General features: G+C 26.8%; 1 protein-coding gene across 7 annotated transcripts; it reads left to right on the top strand.

The window, feature by feature from the left end:
- The first annotated feature begins 1,059 nt into the window (after positions 1-1,059).
- Positions 1,060-17,493, top strand: LOC126856435 (protein ECT2). 7 transcript variants are annotated; one of them, XM_050604907.1, is made up of 18 exons: positions 1,060-1,117; positions 1,196-1,342; positions 1,447-1,824; positions 3,773-3,983; positions 4,143-4,281; positions 4,377-4,586; positions 4,836-4,982; positions 5,094-6,323; positions 6,892-7,026; positions 7,088-7,289; positions 7,494-7,630; positions 7,725-8,124; positions 8,213-8,653; positions 8,733-8,887; positions 9,057-9,142; positions 10,884-10,976; positions 12,381-12,555; positions 13,437-17,493. In XM_050604907.1, exons 3-18 carry the CDS (start codon positions 1,764-1,766, stop codon positions 13,548-13,550), a joined length of 3,936 nt encoding a protein of 1,311 aa, XP_050460864.1. In that variant the 5' UTR covers positions 1,060-1,117; positions 1,196-1,342; positions 1,447-1,763; the 3' UTR covers positions 13,551-17,493. The 7 variants fall into 7 exon arrangements, 6 of the variants coding, with proteins under 6 accessions (XP_050460864.1, XP_050460863.1, XP_050460862.1 ...); XM_050604906.1 differs by having other exon boundaries at positions 1,066-1,342; positions 1,595-1,824; XM_050604905.1 differs by having other exon boundaries at positions 1,066-1,342.
- Positions 17,494-21,173: the final 3,680 nt, after the last annotated feature.

The raw sequence follows: 21,173 nt of genomic DNA, 5'->3' as shown, positions 1-21,173 counted from the left end.
AGATAGTTTCTCATATGTATAAAATTAATTTTATAGTTTTGAAAGTATATTTAATAGTATGTTTTGTGTGTGTATTAAAAGTCACGCATATATAGTTTTACTTGTAATAGTTGAAAATAAACATATCTAATAAACAAAATTGGAATTTTTGAAATTACAATGTTCTTGAAATTGTCCTCATTTGCTTTCTTTACTTGTTTATTCTTTAATGTCTTTTTGATTGTAATTTTTCAAAGAAACTTTAATTAGTATATTATTTATTATGTTCACACTTAATGAATTATACTTTTTTTAGATATTTTTATACAAGATTTTCAGATATTATCTGAATGCTTTGCTCTTCCATTTTAACATATACATTATAGCACATTTCTAGTAAATTGCTAAAATCTATGATATGTCTATATATATATATATATATATATATATATATATATATATATATATACATATATATATATATGCTCCTTTTTTATTAATTTAATAATTTCATTTAAAATTTAATAATTTTTTGAAGACTGTTTATATCAAGCGTATAGTAATAATTAATAGATCGGGTATTTCAGGTTTGCTAAGTCTATACTCACGATGTAAATACCTGAGCGATTCTTTGTAAATTTCATTTTTACAAGTAATAACAAATCTTAATAAATTTACAATTTTAACAAATCTAAAATAATTCATAATAATGCAATTAGAAGAAAATAATTTTGAATTTTCTCAACCAATAGATTTTATGCATAGAAAATATATGGCTGCTTCAGAATCTTCAGATATGCACACGTCAAGTTTAAAACTCCCTAGTTTGCTAAAGTAATGCGACATGCGACTATCATTTATATATTCATGAAAACAAAAATATTCATTAGATGCATCTATTGGATAGAGAATTCCTAGAATATCTAGAAGCTCCAGAAATTCTCTGTCTGACATCCAATCAATACGTTTGATAAATATTTTGTCATATAATTGTATTTTAGTGAAGCGTCTTTGGCGTTGGTATTCATATCACGAATCTCGCGTACTTGTAGAAAAAGCACGAGTGCAAGAGAGAGAGAGAAAGAAACTCGATCAACGAAAAGAAGTATATGGCGAGGCGGAAATATAGTAAAATCATGTTAGTGCAGTTCTATTAGTCGTGCATCGCCGTCAACATTTCTTAACCGCAATCATTAATCATTAAAATTATTCGCAGTGAGTGAGTGCAAATTTGGTGACGTTTACGTGTTGAATTGGAAATTCGGAAAAGGGAATGAATTGGAACCGCCGTTGTGTCGCTTCCGCCATAATATATATGCATACAATATAGTGCAACTGTCGGCAGTGTCGGCGCGTCTTTGATGTTAGTATCGCTAAAATGAATACGCATGCGCGAAATAAATATCTGAATTTTATTTCATTTTTCTTTCTTTTTTCATATTTCTTTGGTACAATTTATATGCAAAGCCCGACGTGAACGAAGATTGCCGCCAAATATAAATAGCCATTTAAATGATATTGAAAAAGAAGGAAAAAAGAGAGAGAAAGTGAGAGGAAAGGTTAGATGGCGTTACTGAGTAACTTACCTATTTCGCGCATGCGAACTTCATTTTAGCCAACATAAAATCAAAAGAGTCGCGCTGCTGTATATACTATACTGTGCCTCCGCGACGACGGGACAGACACGGACGGGAGCGTCGTTACGCGTCGAAGACGGAACACGCTCGGGAAGAGTAGAAAGGGGAGGAAGGGGAACGGACCAATGTTGTAACGTACGTGCCAAAATGGAAGAGCCAAGCATTCACGGCAGTATCGGCGATATAAATAGTGCGGAGACAACCAAAAGTAAGTGCGAATCTGTCAACATTAAATTATTCTCGATATCATCCTTCGAACGTAGAATGACGTCGCTACGCAATCTCTCGCACGGTCGCTACGCGACGATGAGGACTTGCCTGTGCTTGCTCCTATATTGTTTTGAATTTATATTAAAGACCTTTTTGCATATTTACGATGAAAATACTTGTAGATACATATCTGCTGGGGAGGTTAAAAACCCTTGTCAATTTCTCTTGAATTCTTTTCTATACAAAGAGACTGTCTTATTTTTCAAGGTTCAAGGTTTCTCTCGATTTTCGCGATTTGTCCCAAACTTTATTCGCTACACTACACTCCCATTTAACATGACGATATCCTTCGATCTATTTTTTTTTGGATTACGCGTCAGAAATGATCAGCCAAAAAGCCAAAAGAAAAAAAAATGTATCTTCGTCTCGATATCTTCTTTTCGTAAACTCGGCCTTGATTTCCTCAAAACGGCGTCAAAAACAAACCGTTTCTTTGCGGCAAATACCCGTAGGAAATTTCTTAAAAATGACAATGTTTTCGCAGTAATTCACTCACAATCTTGCAATGTTCGTTTATGACTCTGTTTGCTTTCCTTTCCTCTTTCTTTTTCTATGTCTCTCTCTTTCCCTTTCGTGTTTTTCGCAAGTTAATTATCTTACGCCGAGCACGTGAATCGCGTATACCAGATGTGTACATATACATACACGCGACTTCCCGTTGTCTATGATAGAGTCAATGAGAGATAGAGCCTACTTTGTGTATCAACGTTTAAATTTTACATAGCAACGTTGAAATGATTAAAAATAGCACATGCTATTGATACATTTTTCTATTAAGAGAAAATTTACTTTATCTTATAATTATAATTATTATAATTATTATGCAATTATTATTATTACATCTATTATAATATATCAATATATAACATTTATATACATTTTTTTTATATTATTTATAATATTAATTTATATAATATTAATTACGTATATATTAAGGAGTCAATGCATTTGATTAGAAAATGTTTGATATTTTTTCTTTTTCATTTTCTCGAAACAATAACGTGGCTATATATATAAATTGATGTATTAACTAGAAATTTTTTTTTTGGGCAAAATATTCAAATATATCAATTTGGATAATGATGGAAATGTTCTTAGAATGAGCCGAAATCTTAAAAGCATTTGTCACATAAGTATATTCGGTTATCTATAATTTCGAATACATTTTTGTTTACGTATTTAATGACAAGTTATTTTCGAGATTTATCTCAATCCCAATCATCACTATATGTTGACTGCTTTATCAAGTGTCCGAAAAAATTATGAACACGATATGTATATTTATGACAAGAAACAAATCTAATTATACCTGGCACACTCTATACTCAATATTTAAAAAAAAAACTAATATTTATATGCATATATAAATATTAGTTTTTATAAATAAATAAATAAATAAGTGTATATATATATATATATATATATATATATATATATATATATATATATGTGTGTTTGATTCATTTAAAAATAAATGTTTTATTAATAAGATGAAAGTAAAGAAGGCTTATTTTTTGATAAATGACTTATTTAAAATAGTTTATTTATCTCTCAAAACAGAGAAAAAGATTCTAATCGAAGTCAAATATATATCTAGATTATTAGAATTTTATGATAAAAATCTAACAAAGACTGATTTAATTACTTCTTGTTTGTTATTGTTTGTCAATTTTTGGTTTACATAATATGTGCCTAAAAAACTATTTGTATGGTATTTTTTTTATCTATCCTATATATTTAAAAAATAAAATTGGAAAATATAAATATATAAATCTTTGTCCTATGAGAAGTACTCCGTAAATTTATTAAATATTGGTTCTACAATAATTATCATAATATAGCAATATAAAAAAGAGATCAATGATAAGAAAATTTATGTTTCCCAGACTATGTAATACCACGTAAGAAGAGAATATGTTTAGTTGGTGCGGCTTGCAATGATCCTGCACTTAATGCTGCTGCTCAGCAGTTTAAAGTCCCTGTACTTAAGTCTGAAACTGGCACAGAATATGTCGAAGACACTACCTACTATACTTACTTTGTATTCAAACAATTCGAAGGACCTGAATATCATACTTTATGCAAAACTCCTCATAGGTTAGTAAATATAATAATATATTATATTCTTATGATAAGACATTTGAAAAGTATCATATTTATAATTTTAATAGAGAAATTGAAGTTATATCTGTCTTGATTATCTGTCTTGATTATATTATCTCTCTTGATTTTTTAAAATTTTTTTTTTATTTTTAGAATACTGGGATCAACAGCTTTGTTGCAATTGGCAGAGAAAAAAGAATTTTTGCCTAGTATTAAAAGACCAATGTTCACTCAAGCTATGATAGGTACAGTAGTGGTGTTTAGCGGCTTTCGAGCCAGAGAAGATGAACTGGTCAGTGCACTATTTATACTTATAAATTTTATGACATTATTCATTTTGATTGCTAATATGTGTTTATATTCTTATAACATAATATTTCTTAACAGCGCAAGTTAGCTAATATGGTTCTAATTATGGGAGGTAGCATTCGAAAAGAAATGGGCATTAAAGTAACGCATCTTATTGCAAACCATTGCAGCGGAGACAAGTATAGATACGCTGACACATTTGGATTGCCTATTATGTCAGTAGAATGGGTAATAGCATTATGGAATGCCAAAGATGATATCTCCAGTTACGCGGACAATGAGGAACTAGTGAGTGAATCTTCTAAATGTTAGCAAATAATATCAAAATATGGCTATATTCAGTACTGCGTAGAAAAATATCATGCATTGAATAAAAAATATCACATTTTTTATATCAATTTGCAATAATATTTATAATTATTTTATGAAAATAGTCTATTAATAATAAGCCTATTAATAATAATAATAATAATAATAATAATAATTTATGATTCAAGATTTTTTTTTTATTGAAAATGCATTTGATTTTGAATACAGATTGCAACTTATAAATTGAAGCCATTTTATGGGGCAAAAGTATGTTTCTCTGGTTTTCCCGAAGAAGAAAAAAAACATATGTGTGAAGTTCTGGAGCAGCAGGGTGGCGAATCTACCGAGATTAATGATCCGAAATGTACTCATGTTGTGAGTTGATAATTTTAATATTCCAAATATTTTTATATATAAATAATTTAATTACATTAAAAAATTACATTAAAAAATATTTATTTACTATGCAAATGACACATGCTCTAGGTGATAGATGTACCTGGCTCTTTCTATCAGAAATTTAACATTGCAAAGTTAAATCTTAAAAATTCATCGAATCATAATCCATCCTCCTTAAAGTACTTTAAACCAATTTCCTCTTCTCTTTATAATCCTAATTTAAACGCGGTTTGTGATACAATAAAAACTAGTAATTATAATTACAATAATATATCAATCAATATTGACAATGCAAATTTTGTAAAAAGTCAGGATAACTGTTCTTCATCAAAAAATATTGCATCTGATATGCACACACATAACATAGAACATAATATATGGAATGATCTCATTTCTAGTAATGTCAGTCAAGGTTCTGCTATTAGTATGGATGATCAGTGTTCTAATCTACAAAGCTCAAATATTAAATCTGGCAATATATATAATTCCCTTGAGCTAAATGATTCTGGTGTAGACATAACAAAATCATCTAATTTATCTGCTACATTTTCTATATCGAATAAATGTTCCATTCCAGCAACATCAACAATGATGAGCAATAAAAATGTTAAATTCAATATTTCTGAAGATTCTTTATTTAATGATGAATATTCTCTATGTGAAAACATGATGTCAAATCTTCCAGCAAAATCAAATGATTTAAAATTATCTACATCTTATGAAAAGAATAATAAACACATAGTTTGTACATCACCAATAAGTAACAATGCATTATCTTTGAAATATCTTAAGAATATTCATTACATACAAAATAATACTTCAAGAGTTAAAATAATTCCTAAACGATATATAAAATGGAAAAAAACTACTTCTTGCACATCTGTTCATAAAATGGCGACATATGAAAAATTTAAATTTATGAAAACACACTCGTATCCAAACATATTGAATTCGCAAGAACAGTGTAATGATACGTTTTTGTATAATACATTAGATGAAAAAAATGAACATTTGTCTAAATCACACACATCAATTTTTTCAAAAATTAGTCATTTTAATTTTTGTCCAACATTTTTTGATAATGAACAAGACACTTTTGCCAATTCATATTATTCTCCTCCTGAAAAAAACCTCTTTAAAAAGAAATATACATCCTTATCTAAATCTTTTCCAATACCTACAAAGATTTCAAACACTAAACATAATTCAAGAAATACTTTTAACTTTAATGGAAAAAGTTGCGGTATACAGTCTGCATCACACGACATAAAAACCAAATGTACAGATTTGAAGACTCAGAAGGATAAAGCATTCGTGGTATTTTGATTTCAGTTTTTTTTTTGTGTTTTGTTTGTTGAAGTATTATGAAGTGTAGTCCAATTAATTTATTATTTATTTTTATTTAAATAAAATATAACAATACGTTATATGATAAAAAGGTTATATAGAATATTGAAAAAAAATTTTAGGACTTAACAAGTAGATTATTAATCTGGCTAAAAAATATTTAACATAAGTTAGAAAATTGATCTTTTTAAAATTAGAAAAAATTTTCAGTTTTGGTAATATATATAAATGATTCTTATTTTTATTTATAGTTTTTAGAGTATTCTGTGTTTTGTTACCTAGAAATTACTTGTGTATATGAGATGTTAATATTTGCAAATATATCAGACTATTAGATATTTATAGGTGGAAGATAATATGTGATGTTTAGCTGTGATGTTCTCTTGAAAATTTCTTATTGTATATTATTGTAAATTAAGCCAATGTTATGATTAACTCTATCTATTGTTTATTTCTGTAATGAATATTGTAATAATAATGTAATAAATGAGATATAATAAAATAATAATGAAATAATTAAGTTGTTTTTTTATTACAGGTTGTAGATGAGTCTAATGTAAATGTACTACCAAATCTGGTCTCAGTATCAGCTTTTATAGTTAAAACTGGATGGTTTTGGACATCTGTACAAAATGAGGCAGCAGCAGATGAGAAAGAATATTTATTTGAACATGTAAGTTGGTAATAATAATAATAATAATAATAATTTTTGTTCTAATCTTATTGTTTTTTAGTATCTAGAAACAGTTTTGTCTCCTACCACATCTAGTAGACGAAATAGTCAACAGATTGTGGCATCAAATGTAACATTACCAAAACATCCTTATTGGTTGGGTGGTCCATTATCTAATATATTACAAAATGGAGCGGACTCACCAGCCAGTGTTAGCGGAAGTTTTCTCGACTGCACAGCGAGTCCAGATAAACAATTGGATGGTATGTATTTAGATGATAATATTATTAATAGTTTAATATATATTAACTTTTTAATTAAATATCTTTGAGTATAACATAATCAAAAAATTTAAATCTCAGATTGTTAAAATTATTATTCAGCATAAAAAAAATACATTTGTTATAATTATTAAACTCATAAAGCAAATTGTAAGAGAGAGAATTATATCGATTATTATTTGTTAGGTATTCCAGAGATAGAAACTGTTGATACAGAAAATTTACAGAAAGTTAGAGAAAATTTGTCCAAGCGCCATCAAGTATTTCTTGAGTTAGTGGAGACTGAAGCCAATTATGTTGGTATTCTCAACACAATTATGACGGTAAATATTCTCTTCTTATATATCAAATCATAGTAAAACAAATTGATTCACCTACTTTAAATATTTTAACAATCTGTATTTATGCACTTTACAGCTATTCAAATTACCATTGGAAAATCTTATAGGGAAAAGTGGAAAAGAATTGTTAAATAGCACAGAAGTAAAGATTATATTTGGTAATTTTCCACCCATCTATGACGTTCATAAGCAGTTATTGGAAGCACTACGTTGCAGTGCCGCTAATTGGACAGAAGATATTAGTATTGGAAAAATATTTTTAAAATATGAACCAGATTTAGTTAAAGCATATCCCCCATATGTCAATTTCTTTGAAAATACAAAACAAATGTTGGAAGAATGTGATCAAAATAAACCACGATTTCATGCCTTTTTGAAAAATTGTCAGACAATACCAGAATGTGGTAGACAAAGCTTAAAAGAGCTGTTAATTAAACCAATACAAAGATTACCCAGTATTAATTTATTATTAAGCGGTAAAATTATTTTCAAATGTCGATTTTTAATTTTTTTTATAGTTTAAACAAAATTCCTCAGATATTATCAAAATTATATTTTTTACAGATATTCTTAAGCGTACTGACAAAAGTAATCCGGACTATAGTGCTCTGGAAGCTTCCATTAGCTGTATTAAGAAAGTTATGACGTACATAAACGAAGATAAAAGAAAAACAGAACGCCAGTTAGCAATGTTTGATATTTTTAATGAGATTGATAATTGCCCACCACATTTAGTTTCTTCACATAGATCATTTATTAGTAAATGTGACGTAATGGAAGTTACAGAAGGTCTTAGTGGACGGGGTGATCATTTGGTACTGTTTCTATTTACTGATACTCTCGAAATATGTAAGAAAAGATCAAAAGCTTTTAACTCGTTAAAAAGTCCTAATACTATAAATGGTTTGCAATCGAATAAATTAAATCAAGGAAAGCCATATAAACATATCAAAATGTTATCACTCAGTGCTATACGAAAAGTTGTGGACATAAGAGAAACTGAAGGTAATAATAAATATTATATATATCCACATAAAAGATTACAACTATTATGAAAAGTTATAATTATTGGTGATTTTTGTAGGATATCACAAACTATTTGCACTTGTAGTACGTGGTACTCAGGAACTAAAGGAAAAGTTGTTTTCATTTATAATTACTGACGAAGAAATAAATAAAGCAAATTATTTACAGACTTTGTGTAGACAGATGGCTCTTGCCGTTCGTGTAGCTGATGCTGTACGTATATCAAATTTGTGACTAGAATGATAAAATTTAATATAAGTAATATAATCCTGAGAATTATTATTATATATAAAATATATCATGAGCAAATATCATTATATAATATATAATCTCTTTGTTTATTCTATTTATCGTTTTATTCAAAGAGTTTTTTATTTTTCAGGATACGTTACTTATCAGATATGATTCGCATCAACTTGAAGTTGGTACTGGTGATGTAGCATCAGGAACTTTAAAAAAAACAATTAAGTGAGTATATCTGTATTTTGATACTGTATAATTTTATTTGTAAATAATGTTTCTAATGCCTACTATACACAAGTGATTTTGCAGCGCGCGGTTATTTTGTAATGGCATAAAAGCTATCAAATCGAAAAAGAATATCGATATATATGAAAATTTATAGAAACGATTATATTATAACATTTAAAAAAAAAACAATATAATCTGTTATCTCAACGGCGTAATAGCCGCGCAAGCATATCAAGCATACATAGGGTGCACACGAGCGGTAAACCGCGCACGCGTTTCAGAACTATAGAAATGGAGAGGTCTTGTACTAAAAATTTATCAGATATCAAATATGTATGCAAACATATAAATAAATAACACGTAAAATAGAAAATTAAAATATTATTTTACTATTTTATAAACTATTAATCATTTTTTGTTTAAAGAATGGTTAAAGAATGATTTTTTTTTTTTTTTTAATATATGATACGAAAAATGATTACTATGAAAAGAATATACATGAAATATATTGCATGCTACTTTGTAGCACATATACTGTAATGGCGCATAGGTTTATAATTATTAATCTGAATATTTTAATTTTGTTAAGAATATATTTTATTTGAAGTATAATAATACTTAAAATATTATCTTTTTAAAAAAAGGTAGAGGAAACGTGACTTGGCGCGAGACACTACCGTGTCTCTTGATTTAATTGTTGATTTTAAATAACTAAAATATAATGATAAATATTACAAAATTATATTTTATTATATATATATGTATATATATGTATATGTATGTATGTATATATATATATATATATATATATATATATATATATATATATATATATAATTTGCATGACGGTTTAACGATATTACTCTTGGAATTATGTTTAGTTTGAAGAAAAATATCAGAAGTTACCTGCAAAAATTATCTGGAAAGACATTTATTTAAAATGAATAAAGGAATAAAGGAAAATATATAATTAAACAAGAGGACATTTAAAACAAAATCAATATGGTCAAACAATCGCGTGGGAAAAAATTCGCTCGTGTGTGCTAAAATCTGCATTTGTAAATATCGAATTAGCAAAGATTTATTCTGTATTACATAGAATTTTGTATCTTTTGAAAAATGTTTGTCAAATGTCATAAAAGGTGTGAGGACTGTTACTTTTCTTTTTCTCCTCCACAATTAGATGATTTATTAGACTATAGATAGAGAAGAGTTTCTGTTTATCTAGATATCTATAAAATATTAGTTTTCAAACATAACTTTTAAATCTTTCGCTCAAGGAACACTTTAAATGAAAAGATTACGATAGATTATTGCAATTTTTACTTAATATAGTAGCAGATAAAAATTTTCAATGGCAATTAAGATCAATAATAATTTAAGCAACAATTAGCATAATAGATTATTAGCACATTTTTTTGCACACTTATTGCAGAGTTAATACATTTTATAACAGCACCCAAGTGTTGCTCGATGAAAATTACAATGTTTTTGATTGAAATAGAATTAATTTGCAGATATATTTAAAAAATTTTAAAAATTTAAACTAACATTGAAGTAGCAATTTATTGGGCGGAAAATTTATAAGTGTCTTTTTTATATTTGAACGACTTTAATATTTAAATGGTATTGGCATATATATTTCTATTGAGCTATGGTCAAAAGATTTACTACTATACATATTCTACTATATTGCATGCTATAAAAAAAATAATGGGGACAACCCGTTTGGTTGCAGGAGTCTATTTCATAATTTTTACCTGGAGTATATGGACCCGTATGTGTTCCTATTCAATAGCATGTGTGAAACCACGTTACATGTCCCACTACCGTCAGTTTTCGCACCAGGCTGATTATATTTTTTTACTTGCTTTTTATCCTTTTACACATACCCTTATTCATTGGCGTAATTATTATTAAGGGCAAACATAATTAAAGCTCCTGGTCTCTTACAGCTATATTAAATCACATGACATCAGAAGAATTTTATTATATCATACTATATATAATTTATATTATCGAACGCGAGTGAAACGAAAAAATTAATTTCCGATATATAATGCAAGAAAAAAAAATATATATAAATGTTTTGTTTTTGATGTCATAATTCAATACGGCTGCAATGAGAGATTAAGTGCTTTTAAGAGCTCGCAATATTAGCAAATTTAAAGATAATTTAAAAAGTAAAGTCTTAAAGAAAGTTAAAAAATGTTTACATTTTTTTATTTTTGATTTTACAAATAAAAAAAACTGGTTATTGTATCATTTTATATAAGGATTTCTAATTACGCCCTTGAAAACTTTTGCTTTTAAAATTATTTTGTGCTGTGAATAGATATAATTATTCAATAATAATTCCAGCTAGCTTCAATCAGTTCAAGTATGATATAATATTGTAAGCTTTTTATTTATTAAAAACTTTCTATTATATCTCTTTTCTTAGTAACATGAGAATTAAGGTAGAAAAAAAATATGTATAATAATATTCATATATATATATATATATATATATATATATATATATATATTATATATACACATACACATACATACATACATACAATTTGTTATGTATTATACATATACAATTCATAATATTCTAATTTCTCATAAATGACATAGATAAATATTATTTTGCATTATGACTTAATATATAAGTTGATTTTTTATTTATAATATAACATGCATAACAAGATTCTATTTTATTATAAAGGAGAGGGAGAATAGAATTATATATATATATATATATATATATATATATATATATATATATTTTTATTAATAACTAAATTATTAATAATTTTATGAATAAATATATTATTTTTTTTAATGTGCAGCCATGGTACAGTTTTCATAATCTCTAATTACTATATATGTAATTTGATGTGTTTTATTATATTGTTATAAAATTTTGCATGTTTATTTAATATTCTCTATACACACAGTAGGAGATATTCTAACTGCTCTAACTGGTTTTTTGAATATTATAACGTTTTTGTGATATTGTTAATGTTCCTCTCTGTTCATATAAAATTTTTTTTCCTTCTAGTAAAAAATAATTTTGATTACATTATTGTGTCAATTGTGTTAATTAAAAAAATACAATTTTATGCATATATACAAAAAAATCTTACAAAAAATTACTAATTTGAAAGGAGGAAAAAAAATTGTTTAATGTTGCATTTGGATATTATATAGATATATTTAAAAATTTTCAAAGCATATTTTCCTCCAGGTTTGCATCTCGTACAAGAGCGCGAGTCGGCCGAGCGTTTAGTTTTAATAAAACGCCAAGCAAATTAAATAGAGCGATGTCTACAATTATGTCGCCATTTGGATCAACACAGAGTCTTCCTCCGACAAATCAACAAATAGCTCAGATGCGGCTAGGTAGCTGCAATAATATCAGCGTTAGTTGATAATTTTTTGGCATGTATTTTTTTTCTTGCGCTTATTTCTTTTTCTTTTTTTCTGCTTACTTTGTTTTATGGCGGCAAGTTGTTATTTTTCTACTAGTTATTTTTTTATACTAACGTATTTTATATATTAAACAGGCTGTAAAACAAAATTAAATTTAGTTTATATATGTAATCTATTTTATAAGATCTTTTCTTCTACATTTTCTTTTTATTGATAAACTAACTTCTCTTTTAAAATGTATTTAAAGAGATTAATTTTATTTATAAAATTATATTTATTTTAAATTTTTGTGCTATTTGCATAATATTTCTATAGTGAATATTTCTATGCGAATATTAATACAATATTGACACAATGTTTTCTACATATTAATTATTTATTTTTCATTTATTCTATTGGGTAATATCTTATATATCATTTGTAAACTGTAATGAAATTTTTTATTTTGTATCTTACACTGCTATTTTTTATTTCCAATATTTATATGCAATATATTTATTTTTATTACTACATTATTTTCATGGAAAAATATATTAATAATTATAAATTTTCATGCACTAACTCAAAATTAGATGGATGAACTATAATAGGGATCATGTAAGTATATTGTAAAAATTAATATGGGGAAGAAAAAACGAAATCAGTTATATTAAAAATATATTTTTATTTTTATTAAAAGAATGAAACTAAATATATGTGAAAGAAATATATGTAATTAATAAATATATTGCAGTTATATTTTATTATGGGGCCGGTTTTTATTTTCTCTATTTTTATTTCTTTTTATCTACAACAATTCCATTTCAGTTTAACGGAAATGGAAGATTGGATGAATGAAGAAATTAAATTTTAAGTTTTTATGTCTTTTCAGGAATTGGATAATGGTGGTTCAAGCTCTCCAAATAAAGATGATGTTTTAGTAGCACCAATGTCGGATCAACCGACTCGAAAAGCTCTCAGTATGGCTTCACTGCGAAGGTTGTAATTAGTATGCACAAGAAGTCGTACTTTCTTTTGCTACAGTATACTTTTAGTATTCTGAACAAAGAGACGTGCATTTTTAACAAACCGCTGTGGTATATTAAACTAATATAGATCATCTATATTGATATTAAGACATTATTTATAGCTAACAAAAAAAAAAAAAAACTCGAGAACGTACCGTTACATTTGTATCCTACACAGTGTTTCGTTCACAAAATAATTACAATTATTTTTACAGCAAAGTTTAGTACGATTTCCTGAATAATGTTTTGTCCCCGAATGCATCATTAATGCAAAAATGATATTACTGTTATTAGTGCCAATAATGCCTGATTATTATTGTTATATTACTATAATTAATATCTTTATTTATTTTATATATTATTTTGTAATTATTGTATATGCCCCTTTTCGTCTGCACTTACTTGCCGATAAAATAACGGACTATCACCTTTTTATACATATATAGTTCATTTTTCGCCGAGCCAGTTTAATTTTCTAGGAGATATATATCATCAAATTATACTGATTCGGGGATATTTGTTTATGAATTTTCTAACGAATTTCATTATTCTAACGATAAACAGCCAAACTGATCAATAGACTGCAAACATGTGCAACAACTTCACAATAAAAATATCAGTAATTCATAAAAAAGAGCATTATATAATCGTGTCGTTAATTAATATATCCTATTATGTGACGCGCAATTTTGATTTAAAATATTTGAAAGTATTTGTTCGTTTAATAATGGTTTAAATAAATATGCTAATATCTAATTATAGCATGAAATAAAATATATTTTGGCATCTAACTATTAAAAAAATAGTTTTTGCTTCTCTTTTACGTGTTTTGGGCATGAGAAAATGTTGTGCAATTTTCACTCACTTTTTTATTTCTGTTTTTCTATTAATTAGAATTTATTCAGCGAGAGTCATACAGAGAAAATCTGATTATTGAGCTATAAAAACTTAATGCGCGACTTCGTTTTACATCGATTGTTTATTAATTTCGCGAATACTACGCGATAATATAGATCTTTTTTATGAAACTTCTAAATCTTATCTAGATTTTTCAAACAAAATTAAATTTAAAAATTTGGTGTATATATAAAATATTAAAAAGTTTGGTAATGAAAATATTATTCTTAATAGTCCAATAACAACCTCCATTATGTGCCAATATAGTTACATATACCTATATAATAAAAGTGTATATCGCCAACCATTATGAATTTAATAGGCTTGCTTATGTAATATTGTATTCAATATGACTTGTGCGATTTAAATTTTTGGAATTTATAAAAATTTTATATAAAGTCTCAAGAAGGCAGCAAAACTTAAAATTTGATAATTAAATAATATACGAAAACGAAAATAGATTCGTGAAATTCATATTATCTCTTAAATATTTATATAGTTTTATATCTTTATGTGCTGCATCATTCACGTCTTAAAAAAATAAATCTGTATTAAAAAAATAAATAATTGTCAATGTTAAAAATATTATTGAAATCAAAAATTTATAAAAATAAACAATTTTTTTTTAATAATGATCACATAATGTGATATAAATACAAATATGATGCAAAAAGGATAATATAAATTAATTACACAATTAATAATATTTTTAAATAATATACAAACTATATATGTGCTTCAGTTCTCTATGTACTCTAAATAATTATTTACTTTAATTATAATTTAATTGTTTCGATAAAAATTTTCTATTCTATTTTTCTATTTATCAAAATTTTGTACAAATTTTGATGTAATTTATACACATGTAAGATTGATGTACTGCCGATAACGTGTTTTCTTTACAAATTTAATTCATATTGATTCTTGGCTTGTAAAATTTATCTAATTGCATATGTCAGTTTAAAAAAAATTTATTGATTATCAATTAATTCAACTAATCAAGTAATTAAAAAAAATATATTGCGAATAAAATTATTATTCATGAAGGATGATTATGATATGTGTAATAGATATATCATAGTCAAAATTATCATGATTGACAAGTTCCTTTTTAATACAAATTCATTATATGATAAATATTAATTCAAGGATTACAGATGTACATTATATGTTGTACTCCTCAAAACTTTCACAGCACTATAAATTAATTTCATTTTTGAATTGTTCTTTTGATATTGATTTCGTGCAACATTAATTATTACATCAAAACTTGCATTGCTTAATACTGCAACTTTTTACTATTGTATTATATATTTTCATAAACTTTAATGCAAATAATTTATGCATAAGATCGATTGTTTTACGAATTCATGCACACATTCATTATCGTATTGTAATAGCGAATATTCTTAAACGCCTTTATTTTGCCTTTATTTTGCCTTGGTTATATATTCTTATGTTCCTTGCATATTTTAAACATTAGCATTTTTTTGATAGTCCGTTATTCGAAGACCAACTAAAGTTTATTTTTGAGCCGTTAGCAGAAAGTTGAAGAAAGATATAAATAAATATTTAGCTGTAGAATAACTGACTATTATAAGTGCACTTATATTATTAGCAGAAAATCTTATAGGCATAAAATTATTTCTATTTTTCTGCAGTCTCACATTGCTTTTATTCAATCAATATATTTTGCATCTCTTACTTATCTCTCTAAAATAATGACAGCTTTTCTAAATTCAATAGGTCGCTGAGAGAATATAATATTTTATAGCTTTATATGAGTGATAGTTAATATTTCATAAGCCTTATCATAAGTATGATAAAGAAAATTGTACAATATAATATTTTGATATATTTTTTTGGACCATTGTATATATTGATTGATTAAAGAAAAATGTAAAAGATTGTAGAGAAAATGTGAAAGGATTTCGGTGATACTGCTCTTGTATGAGTTTTATTATACAAACACCAATACAACTTTCTACAACCGATTATGTTCTCATGATAAATATGATTAGTGCCTTGAGTATGTTAAAGTACGAATAAAATATGTATTACATGAGAAAATGTACTTTGCATATATATGCATGATTTAAAAGAGATAAATTAGTCATGTGTTTTTCTCTTGATTTATCGAGGTCTTTGATGATATTTTGTAGTGCCTCCTAATGTACGACTTATGTTAAACATTATTAAGATTTGACTGCACTGACTGCTTCATTTTATTTCAAACCAGTGACATGGTACTTTACACTCTCTTGTAACGTATCCTAAACAACAAAAAATACTTTTGTGGATGTCATTCACATTACATATGATTCGAAACCATCTATTTATAATATTAATATTATTTTTATAAGCTATTATATATATAAAAAACGGAATAGTAATATGAATTGTGAAAATATAATTTTTACATACATTAATTTGCGTAAAAGAATTAAGTTGGCATAAAATTTTGCGTTATGTTTACACAATTGTAATTTTTCAAAATGAGAATAGAATTTATATTACTATTCCGCCGATCAACTCGAATTATCCTATAAAAATTCGAGCGTTAATTTTGAGTCAACTTTGTGACTTGTAAAAATTTTGAAAGTTTATTTGACACTTATCTCTTTGCGTAAATTTCAATATTTTTTATTAAAAATAGTAATTGGCAGGCCAATCGCGTTTGAACGCATCGATCATCGCGCTTTATATATGATTGTAATTTCCAAATTTCATTTTTTTAATTTTGAAGAGATATTTGACGAAGAGGCGTAAAGTATACGAGAGTATATATGAGAGAGAAGAGAGAGAATGAGTCGTATAGTGATAAGCGAAACAAGTGTCCTTGAATTAAATACATTGTAAATAGTATGATTAAGTACCTCAGAAATTAATGTATTGTAATGTAGACAAATTTTTTACTACACGTATAAGATTATCGTATTATCGTCGTCTAATTATCGCGCAATTATTTATATATGGTACTATAAGTCAATGTAAAAATTTACCCTTTATTATGCAAATCTAAAATATGTTTTTCATTCGTAGAGAACCCCTATTCCCTAATTTATCTAGTTTAATTTGCCGAATCCTTATAAACATGGTAATGATTATATAATATCTGATTCTGTTTTAGTATCAAAAGTTTAATCTAAGAAACAGCAATTTTATTAACTATTAAAATATATTTTTATCTCATGCAATGCGCAATTTTCTATAAACAGTGATGTCGATAAAGCATAATCCGCGTTTATGATGTAATAAATTGGAAAAATCAATTAGAATGTAGGCAACATAATTAGGCACCTAATGCTATCTAAGATGACAAAAATGTCATCTTAGTTAAAAAAAAATAAGATTCATCGGTTTTACAATAAAGATCATATATAAATATTTAAAATATATTGCTTGTCGCAATATAGGATGCGTATCTTTATGACACAAAGAAAAAACGCTCGACAAACCCTCGACAAACTGTTCCTTGTTTCCTCGCATCTCGTTTTTTTGCATCTTTAAGCGCGGATGTTTGCCAGAAACATACGCGACTTACATACCGGAAACAGACGCCGAACAGACTCTGCTCTGTGCCAAGAAAGACAAAAGTATTCCAATTTTAAAAATTACAAAATTGTGCTACGCATGAGATTTCTAAATGTATATAAAGCGCTCTATAAGATTGTTACAAAAATAATTTTTTATTGTAATTACAAATTATTATCTTTAACAATTTTACTTCTCTGTATTTTATGTTGAAATGTTTAGAGTTGACCATATTTTATAAATATTAGCATGCAAATGCAGTACCATAACGCACTGCATAATAGTTATTTGAAATTCGTTATTAATGTTTCAATTACTCTTTTACTAATATTATTCATGAATTACTGTGTTATATAGATAATATTCACGAATTGTCATCATGTGCATATTAAAATATTAACAAGACTTTTAAAATATATATGAATAATGGGAGTTTTTTTATTTATATTTTTCTTTACTTACTCTAATTTGTCGAATTGATACAAAAAAGACGCAAGGAGAAATAAAATATCGATTATGAGAGAAATTAAACTTTTTCTCAATATTTTTTATCGAAAATAGTAAAATATGCGAAATTGTTAATAATAAAGAGAAAAAAAGCATAGGAAAAGTATAAGAAACAAGCAAATGTTTTAAAAATGTTTTATATATATTTAGATAAGAGATATGTATACATCAAGCATTTCTGTTACATAAAAGATTCAAAGTTTTACTATCAGCAATTAATTGATCTTTTATCAATTAGTTTTACTAATTAATTCTTTGTTAACAATTATCTATATCTTAAATAATTGAAATTTGTGAAACACAATGACAATGTATTAAGTCTATAAGCTAAAGCAATATAAAGTCGATTTTTATAGCTTCGGATAAGCGCGGAAACAAATTTGATTATTATCGAAATCAGTAATCGAAGTCGTGTTCGAATATTTGACTTGACAAAAGCAATCGAAATCTTTGGCGCGATATTTTTCTCGCAAAAATAAATTAAAAAAACAGCAAATTTTGTAACAGTGATGCTTATTCTTCTATTCCCCTTAAGATATAAAGTTCAATCCAACAAATAGAAATCGTAGAATCAATATCATACTCTTTCGCTGTTCACAAAAAATGTCCGTTTTGTATTTCTTTGATATTCTTAACTTTTGATTACATACATACATAATGCCATGCTAAAATAAATTTAAATATAATCACAATAAAAGAAGAAGATGGAATCAAAATTTCTAAGAAAATACTAAATTTGCGCAAAAAATCTGCCTCTTTGCTGTGAGACAGAGAAGAATTACATAAATTATTTCTCCTCTTATTTAATTCTAAATAACTCCGAAAACTCCTATCTTGTAATTCCTGAACTACGAAAATTACCGTATGCTTGTCGGAAGAAATTTAATAGATTTCTAAAATACGAAGTTTGAAATTGAGTTTTTCCATGAAGCTTGCGCGATCTCACTAAATAATTATTAAATAATAAACTGCTATAACTCCGTAGAGAGAAACTTAGTTTGGAATTTTGCATTTCAGTAATCTATAAAACTACTTTTACAAAGTATGCAGTTGTTTCCTTTTCAATTTATTGCATTTATTTATTCAACGATATCAAAAATGCAATTTCTCGTCAACGCATACAATTGAATTTAGATGCAAAATTGCATACTTACGTCTGCTTTTCAACAGTTTGCTCTTGTTAAATATCGGTATATATATTCGCTAATTTTCCTGGAACTATTTTTAGCCGGCGCATACCGACATCAACGGTTTGCGACCTCTTAATTAAACGTCTCTGTAATATTAGGTAAATTCCTGAAATTCTCAGAAATAACCGAGCACTTAAATAAAAATGTGCAAGCAAATACAATGATCACTATGCGCGTCAACTCGTTTTTTCTCCTCTCTTTTCGACAAGAATAAAAACGTTTGCTCAGCAAACGCGAAAATGTACGACTTATTGTTAACATTTTTTTTTCAGCGTTTTGGGAAGGTAGATGCGTTTTATTACGGGCCAGTCATTTGCGTGTTTGATAAATATATAACAATGCAATTTTACGAACGTGTAAATAACTCATGCCATGCTTATCATACGTTAATTGTGCATCCCGCGACTGCGTCATCTTGCCGAAATATGTATATCGGTACGTGTGTTTCTTTCCAGCCTATAAAACGGCTATTTTGTTATTTTGGGAATTATGACGAAATTTTTTTTAAGGATACTTTACGAAGAGAAAGAAAAGGCGAATAATGGACATACAGTATTTTATTGCGCGTAACGCATTATGTAAGCGTGGAAAAATTAATGTAATTTTTGCGAGTTTTAGATTAAAGAAAAAAAATTATCGTTAATTAACGGTTGGAAAAGATTTTTTAAATTTTAATTTTGTGCGAAATTGCGTGATAATTAGAATTATAGCAAAGTAAATTTATATCGTTTGATCAGGAAAGCTAAGCTTTTGTTCAGTATCAAAGGGAAATTCGCAAACTAATGAACGTTTAACGCGTATCATTAAAACGCGATAACTTTATACAATACTTAAATTGACAGTTAGATTTATCTCGACTTGAATACTTTTAATAATGTCTCGCGACGCGAAACTGTCGATTTATAGCACGTTGTCATAATTAATTAATTGCTAACGAAGTTACATTATGCTAGTAGTGGAGGTCGGCAATAATTAACTACATTCAATCCATCAATTATACGATCGTATTAGCGAAGTACGATAGATGGCAATTGCATTTACATAGGCCGCAAAGTGTGGTAATTGTGCATAATCGCCAGGTGGATAATGAACATACGATTCGACCAATTTACACTATCGTTACTCCTGATGCTAATACGGAATAGTTGTATACATATTTTACGAAATATAGAAATTTGAATTATATTCTTATATGGAGATGAGATAATCTCTGATATCTCAATCTCGACATTATATATAATTATGTTATATTTATGTGTAGCGTATGTTCTGAACTGTCGACATAATATATGCTTGTATCAGTACCGCGTCTTAAAAGTACTAACTTAAATACTAACAATATATTTGTATTTGTCTAAAACGCGCAGTAAGTTAGTTTATTCGGGACTTCGCGAGATATATCATCTTTTAGACATTTGTGTTATCTAGGATTTTGCGTCATTTGAATGGCTGAAAAAAATTTCGATCATACAA

Source organism: Cataglyphis hispanica, chromosome 18, assembly GCF_021464435.1.
Source record: "Cataglyphis hispanica isolate Lineage 1 chromosome 18, ULB_Chis1_1.0, whole genome shotgun sequence".
Classification (NCBI taxonomy): Eukaryota; Metazoa; Arthropoda; class Insecta; order Hymenoptera; family Formicidae; genus Cataglyphis; species Cataglyphis hispanica.
This window is presented reverse-complemented; position numbering and strand designations above follow the sequence as displayed.

What these genes read in the sequence shown, in the direction of transcription:
- LOC126856435 (XM_050604907.1), top strand. Translation starts at nt 1,764, where the DNA reads ATGGAAGAGCCAAGCATTCACGGCAGTATCGGCGATATAAATAGTGCG. An exon ending in CCGTTCGTGTAGCTGATGCT is followed by an intron (nt 8,888 to 9,056) that starts GTACGTATATCA and finishes TTTATTTTTCAG; the next exon opens with GATACGTTACTTATCAGATA. An exon ending in GTAGCTGCAATAATATCAGC is followed by an intron (nt 12,556 to 13,436) that starts GTTAGTTGATAA and finishes ATGTCTTTTCAG; the next exon opens with GAATTGGATAATGGTGGTTC.